Below are 12,994 nucleotides of genomic sequence, written 5' to 3' on the forward strand. Positions count from 1 at the left end.
TGATTTGAAGAAGTGGCAATCATTGTCTGTTTCATCGATCGCCATGATATAGTTGTGCCGCCACAGGTAAACACATACCCTGTTTGTGAATAAGCTTTATGTGGGTCAGAAAGATAGCCGGCATCTGCATATCCAACTAATGGAGACTTTGGTGCCTTCGAATAAAACAAGCCCATATCAGTTGTGCCACGAAGATATCGCAATATGTGTTTGATTCCATTCCAGTGTCTACGAGTTGGTGCAGAACTGTACCGTGCTAATAAATTGACTGGAAAAATTATATCAGGTTTTGTGCAATTTGCAAGATACAAAAGAGCACCAATCGCACTGAGATGGGGCACTTCAGGGCCAAGGAGTTCTTCATGAGGACGAAAATGATCTTTCTTGATGTCCAGTGATCGGACAACCATTGGGGAGCTCAATGGATATGCTTTATCCATATGAAAACGTTTCAGAATCTTTTTTGTATATGTTGATTAATGGATGAGAATACCGTTCGAAAGATGTTCAACCTGCAGCCCAAGGCAGAATTTTGTCTTTCCGAGATCTTTCATTTCAAATTCTTTCTTTAAATATGTGGCTGTCTTTTCGATCTCGTCTAATGTTCCCACAAGGTTCAGATCATCAACATATACTGCAACAATAACAAAACCAGATTCTGATTTGTTAATAAATATGCATGGACAAATATGACTGTTCACATACCCTTCTTTGAGTAAGTAATCGCTAAGGCGATTATACCACATTCGTCCAGATTGCTTCAATCCATATAAGGATCGCTGTAATTTTATTGAGTGCATATTACGTGGTTTTGTTTCAGGCATTGTAAATCCTTCTGGGATTTTCATATAAATATCACTATCTAGTGATCCATATAAATATGCTGTAACCACGTCCATTAAATGCATATGTAATCTTTCTGTGACTGTTAAATGTATTATGAATCTAAAAGTAGTTGCATCAATCACAGGGGAATATGTTTCCTCATAATCAATACCAGGTCTTTGTGAGAAACCTTGAGCTACAAGTCGGGCTTTATATCTCACGATTTCATTTTTCTCATTACACTTTCGTACAAACACCCATTTGTACCCAACAGGATTAACACCCTCAGGTGTCTGGACTACTGGTCCAAATACTTCACGTTTAGCTAATGAATTTAGCTCTGCTTGTATCGCTCCTTTCCATTTTGGCCAATCATTTCTTCGTCGATATTCTTCGACATTTTGAGATTCCGGATCCTCATTTTCAATATCAAGAGCAACAAGATATGAGAATATGTTGTCGACAACAATTTCATTTCTATTCCATCTCGTTTCATAATTTAATGAGATCTCATCATTTTCAAGTACCTTTGCCTCATCAACAGCATGTGCCTCATCAAGGGCCACATCATCATCTGTTACTTTTGCCTCATCAATATTTATTATTTCATCATTTTTAGGTATCTGAGACTCATCAAGAGCATCTGCCTTATCAAAGGCTATTATCTCAGATTGATCAATAATATTTGTTGCTCTTTTTGTGGCCTCTTCAGGAGTGCCAACTTTTCTTTGTGATTTCCTCTTACGAGAAACAATATCTTTTGCACCAACTGGTCTACCACGCTTCAGGCGTGTTTTAGATGCATTTGCTGCATTACTGACAGAAGGTCCCTCAAGGACAACAATTCGTGCTGGCACATTTGCAGCTGGTATATGTGATTTTATCACTTTCTTTGTATCAGTAAATGCATCAGGTAATTGATTTGCAACATTTTGCAAGTGAATGATCCTCTGAACTTCTCGTTCACATTGGTTTGTACAAGGATCAAAATGAGACAATTTCAGGGCATTCCAAGTAAGATCACGTTACTGCTGTACCTTTTCTCCCCCTAATGGTGGGAAAACAGTCTCATCAAAATGACAGTCAGCAAATCGTGCTTTGAAGACATCACCTGTCAGGGGTTCAAGATATCTAATAATAGATGGAGAATCAAAACCAACATAAATTCTTGAGGACCCATTTTAGTGCGTTGGGGTGGTGCAATTGGAACATATACAGCACAACCAAAAACTCGTATGTGGGAGATATTTGGTTGTTGACCAAAAACAAGTTGTAATGGTGAGTACTTATGATAAGCAGTTGGTCGTATACGAACTAATGATGCAGCATGCAATATGGCATGACCCCAGGCAGAAACAGGTAATTTTGTTCGCATAAGCAAAGGACGACCAATTAGCTGAAGTCTTTTAATAAAAGATTCAGCCATACCATTTTGAGTATGAGTGTGTGCAACAAGATGTTCAACATAAATTCCAACTGACATGCAATAATCATTAAAAGCTTGAGAAGAAAATTCAGCGGCATTATCAAGACGGATTGTCTTAATTGGGTAATCAGGAAAGTGTGCCCATAATTTGATGATTTGAGCAAGAAGTTTAGCAAATGCAATATTACGAGTAGAAAGTAGACAAACATGTGACCATCGTGTTGATGCATCAATTAAGATCATAAAATAACGAAATGGTCCAGATGGTGGATGGATTGGCCCACATATATCCCCATGAATTCGTTGTAAAAGTGGAGGAGACTCAACAATGACTTTTGAAGGGGATGGTCTGATAATCAACTTACCTTGTGAGCAGGCGGTGCATAGATGATTATTTGGTAAGATGATTTTTTGATCCTTTAGTGGGTGACCATGTGAATTTTCAATAATTCGACGCATCATTGTACTCCCTGGGTGACCAAGTCGATCATGCCAAAGTATAAAAAGTTTTGGGTCACAAGATTTTTTATGGATCACAACATTTGACTCAATTGTTCTAATGGTTGTATAGTATAACCCAGAAGAGAAAACAGGGAGTTTTTCTAATATCAGTTTCTTGCCTGAGGTAATGGAAGTAATGTAGAGATATTCGACATTTCTTTCATTTGCAGTCTCAATATGATACCCATTACGACGCAAGTCTTTAAAACTCAGCAGATTTCTCCGAGATCTTGTAGAATATAAGGCATCATTGATTTGTAATCTAGTTCCATGTGGTAAAATGATGTTGGCTCGTCCGGAGCCTTCAATCAAGTCGGTGGGACCTGATATGGTACTGACACTAGCGTCTGTCAGAGTTAAGTGGGAAAAATATTTTTGATCTCGAAGGATTGTATGCGTTGTTCCACTATCTGCAAGACATATGTCTTCACCATTTATTTTGGAACTAGTCAGATCCATTCCTATTCATGTAAATTTCTTTATCAGAAAAAAAAACTTTTATAACAAAAACCTTTAATACAAACTAGAAAATAAAAACTTTAATACAAGGACAACAAAAAACATAGTAGACAGTACAAAAAAGAAACATAAGATTAACTGGTGTGGACATTTCCATCACCAATCAGGAAGTCTATCCTTCCATCACGATCATCAAAAAAATCTAATACATCCAGATTGGTGATGTTAACTGGCTCATCATGATTAATGAAATTCATTTCCAGATTTGTGGTGTCAATTTGCTCATCATGATCAAGGAAATTCATTTCCTTTTGTTTTCCCTTTTCTTTTATTGAGGTTTGATACAGATCAGCTAGATGCTTCGGTGTACGACAAATACTTTGCCAATGCCCTGTCATGCCACACCGATAGCAAGTATTATCATGAGCCTTGGAAGGTTGAGCCACATCCTTCCCTTTTACTCGTCTCATTTCATTATGATCTTTCCTTTGAGGATATGGTGTGGATCCCTGATTGCGAAAATGTGAGGACTGATATCCTTCACGATAATAAGAATGATTTCTACCACGACCATATTCATTATTGTGGTAGTTATTTTTGCCACGACCATATTCATTTTTACCACCACGACCACGTCCGCGTCCGCGTCCACGACCACGGGATGAGGCAACATATGTTTCTGGGATCGATGTCGATCCAGTTGGACGGGACTGGTGGTTTCTTAATAAAAGTTCATTATTTTGTTCTGCCACAAGCAAACATGATATCAGCTCTGAATATTTTTTAAATCTACGCTTTCGATATTGTTGTTGCAAGAGTACATTCGAGGCGTGAAATGTGGTGAATGTTTTTTCTAGCAGAAGTTCATCAGTAACAGTATCACCACATAATTTTAATGTAGAGCTGATTTTGAATAGGGCAGAGTTATATTCAGCCACAGTTTTGAAATCTTGCAACCTCAGTTGCAGCCGATCAGCCCTGGCCTTTGGGAGGATAACTGTTTTTTGATGATCATATCTGTCTTTCAAATTGTTCCACAAACAAAATGGATCTCTTTCAGTGAGGTATTCATTTTTCAGTTCCTCACTAATATGACGCCGGAGAAAAATCATGGTCTTTGCTTTATCTTGCAATGATGCATCATTCTTTTCTTTAATTGTGTCTCCAAGGCCCATGGCATCCAAATGGATCTGAGCATCCAGAATCCATGATAAATAATTTTTGCCAGAAATATCCAGGGCCACGAATTCCAACTTTGTCAAATTTGACATTTTCATAATAACTAGATGTGACAACAATATAAAAATATAATTTAGCATAGTATATAAAATAAAATGACATTAAATGAGATAATAACATAATATAAATTATTTAAATAATAAAGATGGTAAATCCAGCCATAGTAAATAAATTAGTAAAAAAAAGCGGTAAAACCGACCCATAAATCATTAAATAATAAAGGTGGTAGAACCGACCATAGTGTAAGCACATATATCATTTAAGTGAACAAATTTATTTTCTTGAATAATAATCCATAATTAACATTTCCTTACCCTTTGGAGTCAGAAATATTATTTTATCCGATAAAACAAACCAACCCAACAATCTATCAAAACTAATATCACAAAATAAATATATAGTTGGGATAGAAAGAGGGAGAGAAAGCTTCTTCTTCAAATCTCAGATGGATAAAGCTCGTGCTGATAACGTATGATAAATATATATAGAGAGAGAGAGTAATATTGAGTGAGAGCTTTAGAGAGAGAAAGTATAAGAGAGAGAGAGTAAAATAACTTTATTATACTTGTTCAAGTTACTTCTAGTAGATGCATGGCTTTTATAGGAAAAAAGTGAGGCTTCCATGATAAGCCACAAAGATGAAAACTTACATAATAAGCCATAGAATTTGAGCTTCCTTTTCACGGCAAACATTGTGTCATTGACTTACTTTCTTGTGGACCCCACATATTGATATATATAATAGGGAGAACGTTTTTTCGTTTTATTCTCTCTACCCATAGTAATTCATGTTTAACTACATCAATAAAATATAATTCATTAAGTTTGCCTGCATCTATATTAAGTAATCGGGTATCACTTTTCTTTCAAAATCATTTTTTCATATCGAGAAGTTGAACTAAGATTTAACTTCTATAAGAGAAATAGATGGTAAGGTTCATATATTCATACAATTACACATTTGAATTGCCCATTCACTCATCTAGGCATACAGAGGCTAGCTGGACAACTGCACTCAACCCATTCAACTCATCAATTTCTTATGATTGTTACAATTATTTTATTCTACTTTAAGACATTAATGGCTCAGTAGCAGTTACAAACACCCCTTATATCACCAATTGAACTTTGTAAGTCATTCATGCTTACTTAAACCATCTCCCACTCTCTTGTTTAAGCATCCATTGAATAGAAAATTTCTCTGGTGCTTTGCTAATCGGAGCTAAAATTCTGAAATTTAAAAATGTTAAGATAGGAATAATACATGATACTATTAGACTTAATGCCAAAAAAATTCTGAATGGAAAAAATAAATAAATAAATAATTCCATTCAATTAAAATAGATGGTTTTAATGCTTTTCACTTGTTGCAGTGGCAGAGCTGCTACATAAAATTTTCACTTTTTGCTTGTTTTAGTTAGGTGCTTCTAAAATGAACTTATAATAATGGAACTCTCAGCACATTTTAAACTGACTGCCTCCCACAAATGGAAGATTCTTTTACAAATTTCATAAATCTTAGCCTTGAAAAAGATTTCTATATTAAAAAAAAAAAAAAAACAAAAGTAGCTCAATACAGAAAAATTGGCAACTTTTGTCCCAGCTGAATTTGAGCCTCACCAAAGCTTCATCTAAGCATCTGCATGAGAAATAAATGGACCATCATCATCAAAAATCATATCATCCAGAGAAGAGACCTTGCATATGAGAAGAAAATTGAACTCACTGTTCTACCGTCTTGCTGGTGCGATAAAAACAGGCAAAAAAGAATTCAACAAACCGTGTAACCAATCAGAACCATTTCTATTAATTAATAAGTAATCAAACTGTTATTTTATACAAGAACAGCTTTCCAGCTTGTAGGCTTGTATCCTATTCAACTTGGAGCTACAAAGAGATTCAAATGCAAATTGAAGCTCAAAATTCAGAGACTAGTTCAAAAGTTCCAGCGGAGCAAATATGAGATCATTATATCTCCTTCCAAGCATCTCTTCGATAATTAGGTTTGTTACTGCAAGGCTTTGCAAAATTTTTGGAACTTCCTAGGAAACCATCGGTGGATCTTGATGGGAAATAACTGTCCTCGAATCTCCTTGGGCTTGGCAATCTGCGATATGAAAACCATCCTCCCAATAAGTTAGCACAATTCGATTGACAGTTTGATTCAACATCCTCATCTGTATCGTAATATTGCAAGTACTTTAGATTTTCTTGATCATCGTAACCATCGTCTTTCTCACCATTCTGTTCTCTCTCTTCAGAGAAATCCAACCTGCACGATGATTAGTCTCATTATCAAATCTACATTTTGAACAAGTGAGAATACCGGTAGACTGTGTGCATGGCTTAGAATCTATCAGATTACGAAAGTCTCAAATTTCAAATGTTACGGACACTCCAACCTTTCGAAGGAACTTTCATTTGACCAGAATCAATTACCTCTTGAGCAACAAAATTGTTAAAGAAACATGTTCTGATTTAAAAAACTGGAAATTAACTAGATAACCAGGATTCTTTGTAACAGTATGCTGATTGGGTATCTGGAAACCAAAGATTCCTGTTTGGAAGTTTAAGCATGGGTAAAAAGTGTCTTGAAACTTATCAAAAGACAGGTCTAGTTACTGGATAGTCCTACGTTTCACATTAGTTCTCTTAACAGGCAGGCATTACCACCTGAACACATAATCTACAATTATTTTAGAAATGCAAAGGGGAATCTCTCATAGTTCAGTTTCCTTTGCTTTTAATTGAGATAAAGGGTCTTGCCCATGTTATCATACTGTTGCGACTTTAAACTGTGAGCAAGAATAAGCAAACAGTGGGCAGTCGGTGGTAAATCTTTCATTTCTTAACATGTGATTTGTAGTTTCCCATCTATCAGTGCAATAGATTAGGGTTTGGTCTGCAAAATATCTCTCTCCCAGATATCAGTAAAAAAGGAAGGCCATAAGCCGGTGCTTAATTAGCTGGTATAGCCAATAAGCAACAACCGTGCATCTTGTTTTACATAATATATGATTAGATATAAATACAAAACTGGAAAAGAAAACACCAGAGAGCCTCACATCCTTGCTTGTTCCAGATCATACTCTTGGTCATTTGATTCCCTCTTAATCGGATTGCAGCTGATAGGGTCATGCCGGACGAATTGAAGCTGCAAGTTCAATGACAAAATATATTAGCAAACAAAAAGATATAGTCAGCAGAGATATTCCGTGTAAAACATATTTTGAGTTCACAACCCACAAGACATGTATTGTGAGAACAGAAGACACATCCATGGAAACCTGAAAAGGAAAGGTCAATAGCATCATGAATAAACTAGAGTCTTGACATTTAATGTCCAATAATGTGCATCAAGCTGAAGAAGAAGAAGAAGAAGAATAGGAATATAATATCAGTTAAACTCATTTTCATTGCATTTTTATTTCGAAAACCCATCAGTGGTGCCTACGTAGAGCAGTGATAAACCATACACTCATTATAAACCACATGAAAGATCTAACAATTTATACAAAGAGCTGAGATAATAAGGAAAAAATAAATTTGAGTGATGCATACAAGCAAATCGTGCTCTACTGGAATGGTGTAATATTTTGTAACCAATTCTGCTACATATGAAACGCTATTTCATCTTAAAGCAAAAAGTGGTTTCCTCTTGAGTGATATAATGTAGAAATTTCAAGCATGATCCAATCTTTCCTTCATAGATATTTTTCTGATGCAATTATTTAAAAAAAACCATAATTTTTATTTTGTACAAACAATATAAAGTAGGATAGTCCGTGTCATAAAGAAGTTTCCAATGTTGTGGGTGGGAAAAGAAGAAGCCAATACATTCATCAAAAGACAAGCATAAAACAAGCAAACCCGACTATCTCAACGAAGTCTCAGGTTGAAAAGAAAGTACTGAGTATTATGTTCTGAGAGAACTTTTTGTCATAGCTGTAGAAGACATCTAAAGAATACACAATATGCACACAAAAACAGATAGGAGTTTGTGTATGATTAAGTGGAGACCAAACAAGAATTGCAATCACTGTAATAAAAACATTTTGTGGAAACAAAATGCTGACCTGATCACCATCCTTGATCCCATAAAAACTAATGAATTCATCATCAGAAAGTAGCTTGTGACAAAAATAACATAAGCAGAAATTCCCCCAAACGTGCGACCTGCATGTACAAATTTGAATCAAGAATCAAGAACCAAGTCAGAATTAAATATACAATTCAAAACATTATATCAATTATGTTTGTTAAAAATGAAAATATAATCTACAAGTACCATTTTGGACCTTAAGTACAACACCATTGTATAACTGTAGTAGAAAAGAACCAACTTTAATAAGAGAATCTACAAAATACCTTTACTATTTAATACGTTATAATTAACTTAACCAATAAGCTAACGTAAGGGGGAAAAAGAAGAAGGAGAAAATTGAACAAAAGGGAAAAATTGCACTCACCCCCGAGGCATGAGGTATAAAATAATTAAAGAGAATATCCCTGTTGATTCAAAAACTACACTACCTCCCCTGTGGTTAGTTTTTGATTGACGGTAACAAAGTCAAAGGGCAGAATTTGCTTATGCCAGTGAAATTATATTTTAAAATACTAGATATGCCCTTGTCTTTTCACCCTAACCCCACTTGTCGACTAAAATAATTTAACAATTATTTAGGGAAAAAGGTAAAATCAAACTCACCACCTAAAAAGGTAAATTACACTATATCTCAAGAGAGACGAGCGTAATTTACAAAAGAAAAAAAAAAAAATTGGGGCAGGGGTGTAAGGATGCATGGGAAAATGTGGAATTATATCTTTTAATTACTTGAAAGTCGTCATCTGATTCGGTAACATCAGTTTTATTGGCGTAAATCCGAGTATCAGAGCATCTACTTTTTTCAAATAAGGTTCATTTCGAGTCATCCCTCCCTAATACCCTACTGTAGCAAGACCAACATTGGGTAATGTCATGTTCATATCTTCTCATTGCTTCATTGCTAGAGTTGGCCCATATAAAGAATTGGATTAAAATGATGCTGCTGGATGAGTTTTAGTATTTCAGCAACCATTTACAAATTTCACCATCATGTACAATGTTTGTCATAATAATCCAATTCATTGTAATCAATCAGTTAAAGTTCATATATTAAAAATAATGAAAAATCAATTTCCACAAAATCAATGCTCCCAAAAAATATGTTGCTAATCTAAATCACACAAAGACAAAACCCTAATTATGTGCAATGAACATAAAATCAAATCTCATCGAAAGTGAATACCATGAAATTTCGACAGATCCCTTCTTCTGAAAATGGCTGAAGACACCCTCCACCGCTTGCTTCAACTCTGCCACCGTAGCCGTCTTCGCAACTTCCACCTCTGTAAAATTAATTTGATCAACATATTATATTAAAAAATTCAGAAAAATTAAAACAAAATTGCAGGAGGGAAAAACTTTAGAGAGAGAAAATTAAGATACCGAAGGAAGAGCCATCCAATTTGAGAATGGTGAGTCTGAGGGGTTCCTGAGGGAGCTTTCCGTACGATAAACTCTTTCTGGAGAGGCCATCGTAGAGCAAATGAGTCAAAGGGTATGAACAAGACGATCTTGCCCTTTCAATCGGAACCCTAGGGATAAAATCGTCCTCGTGTTCATTGAATTGCATAATAGACCTCGGTTGTAACTCTAGAATTGATTGTGATGATGATGATGGTGGTGGTGATGAAGTTGTCACACGATTTGATCATGAAGTTCTCCTTCTCTTGTTAGAGAGGATCTTGAAAGGAGGACAACACACATTGCTTTTTCAATAAAGAACAATAAAGAATTGAAAATAGGGTTCTGATTTATTGGATAAAATTGTTTCAGAAAATTCTGAAGGAGAAAATGGGATTATAGAGAGAGAGAGAGATTTGGGTTTTGTTTTTGTTTTTTTTTTTTTTTTGCCTTGTCTCTCTTATCTTTTCTTTTCTCTTCCTTTTGTTGTGTTTTGCGGGAAAGATGACAGTTATTTTGGTTAAGAGGAGGGAGGGCGAGTTCCGTAATTTCATGGGGACCTTGATATCCCTATAATAGAATGTTTTTATTTTTTATTTTTTTTTTCAGTTTGTTGTGTTTTAAAGAAAATTGTGTTGGATTGGATGTTATAAAAGTTTCTGTTAAAAACCGTATAGTGATGATCAAAGCTGACACTCACAATCGTTTTGTGGGTGGACGGACTGCACATATTGTTATACAAAACATCGTTATTGTAAACGGTACGGGACTAGTATGTTAGGTGTCCCACAAAATATTAGCCCATATTACAACATTATTATGAATTCTATAGTTTTGTGAGACACTATCGATCATCAATTTTATTATTTTTGTATCTTTAGTGTCGGTTTGATCCTAATTAGACTAAATATCATTTTTGGTTATTTGAATAAAGGTATTAAGCAATTTATTGGGGAGAAGTATTATTTACTGAACTACTGAAGCAATTCTTACATCTCGATCTTGGGATGAATGTGTCTTTGTTGTGAGATTCCTATTTGTTGTTGCAACAATTGCCTGTGCCTATCAAAGTTGCAATCAAACCCCTTTTTTAGAAGATTCATGTTCACTTTAGTTTCAAAGTCACATGATTGTATAAACTGAACTTGCTTCACTATGATGTTGAATTTGATTCAATGAGTGGAGAAGAACTTCATTGCGTGGTCGTTGCACCTTGCAACGGGTGTATTCAAACCGTTCGTCTGTGCAACAGACGTATTCGGATCGTTCGTCTAATATATATGTTTATGCGCGTATTACATAAACCGATTTTGTTTTTTTTTGTTATTGGTAAGAAACTTACACACACTACTCACACATTCACTTTACTCCTTTGGAGATTTAAACACTCATCATCCACTTTGAACTTTGAGAGGTAAAAGGGATATCACTGTGCCACAAGGTTCTTGATTACACGCCGATAATGAACGGTTGGACGCAAATAAGTTTTTCTCCAATGAGTATTAAACTAATTCACTACTTAGAAGTGATGGTGGGGCTTGGGACTGTCACACAGGAGGCCAGTGTTCGAGTCCTCTATCAAGCCTTCTAGTTTCGTCGACTAACCTGGTACTGTAGCTGTGGAACCGGCTGCTGTATCCCCAGTTTGGTGCCCTGGGGGTAGGTCCGAACGGCCCTGCCTCAGGGAGTTATGGGTTATCAAAAAAAAAAAAAAAAATCTGTACTTAGAAACAAGGGCGGAGCCAGCATACCCAGTTTGGTGCCCTGGGGGTGGGTCCGAACGGCCCTGCCTCAGGGAGTTATGGGTTATCAAAAAAAAAAAAAAAAAATCTGTACTTAGAAACAAGGGCGGAGCCAGCATATGCCCTATATAATATATAAATTTTTAAAATTATTTTTACATATATATAGAAATTTGTATATTATGCCCCTAAAAATATTAAGTTTCCAAAATTCTCTTAACTTTTTCTTTTTTTTCCCTCATTTATTCTTTAAATTTCTTTAGTTTCCATTAAAAAAAAAAAAAAAAAAAGTCAAAATAAGTCCACTTACTAGGAGTCAAAATTTTAAATGAAAATTTACTATAATAAATATATGTATATGTATATATATATATATATATAGTAGGATTAAGAGAGATAAAAAAATAAAAAAAATAAAAAAAAAAAACAAGAGAAAGGAAATCAAAAAGAATTCATTTATATACTTTCTGTAATCGTTTTTTCAAATCAATACATATGTGTCTATTTATAGGCTTAAAATGAAGCTTCCTCTGTAAGATTCAAAATGAAGCTTCCACTGTAAGCCTTAGTTGTCATCTTCCTCTTCAAGTCAAGGGTGTTATCATGGATGACTTAAACCATTGTGGATCCCACACAAACATATATATATATATATATATATATATATATATATATATATAACACTTCCACTTGGGATCCACAATATTATACTAAGAATATGTCTCGTTAAAACCTTACTAAGGAAAACCCAATAGGACAAAACCCTAGCAAAGGAAAAAGAGTACAATATTCTTATGTATCTAAAAATGGTATTGCATATATTAAAAATCCCTCATTAAAACCTTGCCAGGAAAACCCAATGGGACAAAACCTGGATGAAGGAAAAAGAGTACAGTATGTCAATACCTCTTTGATCAATTGCGTCCCCTAATTGTTGCATTAGTTCATCCTTGAAGATCCTTCAGTTGACGGATTCCAATGTTATGCACTAGTTTCTTGAATGTTGTAGTTGGAAGCGTTTTAGTGAATAGATCTGCTAGATTTTCACATGAACGTATCTTCTGAATATCAATATCACCATTTTTCTGGAGTTCATGTGAAAAAAAAGAATTTTGGTAAAATGTGTTTGGTCCTGTCACTTTTAATATACCCTTTTTGCATCTGTGCAATACATGCCGCATTATCTTCATATAATACTGTTGGGCTATCTTTTATTGATGAGAGACCACATGTTGTTCAGATATGTTGGATCATTGATCTCAACCAAATGCATTCCCTGCTTGCCTCATGAATTGC

General features: G+C 35.1%; 2 protein-coding genes across 3 annotated transcripts; both read right to left on the reverse strand.

Annotated features, from left to right (window-relative positions):
• Positions 1–3,345: 3,345 nt before the first annotated feature.
• LOC132281357 (uncharacterized) lies at positions 3,346–4,482 on the reverse strand. Its single transcript, XM_059783071.1, has 2 exons — positions 4,005–4,482; positions 3,346–3,956 (listed from the first exon to the last, which is right to left on the reverse strand). The coding sequence occupies exons 1-2, from the start codon at positions 4,480–4,482 to the stop codon at positions 3,346–3,348; spliced, it is 1,089 nt and encodes a 362-aa protein (XP_059639054.1).
• Positions 4,483–6,234: 1,752 nt separating this feature from the next.
• On the reverse strand, positions 6,235–10,607 carry LOC132285002 (U11/U12 small nuclear ribonucleoprotein 25 kDa protein-like). 2 transcript variants are annotated; one of them, XM_059787160.1, is made up of 6 exons: positions 9,939–10,607; positions 9,739–9,838; positions 8,527–8,626; positions 7,697–7,737; positions 7,516–7,604; positions 6,508–6,722 (listed from the first exon to the last, which is right to left on the reverse strand). In XM_059787160.1, exons 1-6 carry the CDS (start codon positions 10,123–10,125, stop codon positions 6,652–6,654), a joined length of 588 nt encoding a protein of 195 aa, XP_059643143.1. In that variant the 5' UTR covers positions 10,126–10,607; the 3' UTR covers positions 6,508–6,651. The 2 variants fall into 2 exon arrangements, with proteins under 2 accessions (XP_059643142.1, XP_059643143.1); XM_059787159.1 differs by lacking the exon at positions 7,697–7,737 and having other exon boundaries at positions 6,235–6,722; positions 9,939–10,598.
• Positions 10,608–12,994: the final 2,387 nt, after the last annotated feature.

This window comes from Cornus florida, unplaced genomic scaffold (assembly GCF_030987335.1).
Source record: "Cornus florida cultivar Cherokee Brave unplaced genomic scaffold, ASM3098733v1 CherokeeBrave_3.0.0_Hap2_Chr11, whole genome shotgun sequence".
NCBI lineage: Eukaryota > Viridiplantae > Streptophyta > Magnoliopsida > Cornales > Cornaceae > Cornus > Cornus florida.

Bases quoted from the DNA above. Each gene is read 5' to 3' on its own strand.
- LOC132285002 (XM_059787159.1), bottom strand. From the start codon at position 10,125: ATGCAATTCAATGAACACGAGGACGATTTTATCCCTAGGGTTCCGATT. The intron at 9,839-9,938 runs GTATCTTAATTT...TTAATTTTACAG, and splicing joins ATTGGATGGCTCTTCCTTCG to AGGTGGAAGTTGCGAAGACG. The intron at 8,627-9,738 runs GTATTCACTTTC...TTGTACATGCAG, and splicing joins GGATCTGTCGAAATTTCATG to GTCGCACGTTTGGGGGAATT.
- LOC132281357 (XM_059783071.1), bottom strand. From the start codon at position 4,482: ATGTCAAATTTGACAAAGTTGGAATTCGTGGCCCTGGATATTTCTGGC. The intron at 3,957-4,004 runs GTAGATTTAAAA...TGCTTGTGGCAG, and splicing joins GCAACAACAATATCGAAAGC to AACAAAATAATGAACTTTTA.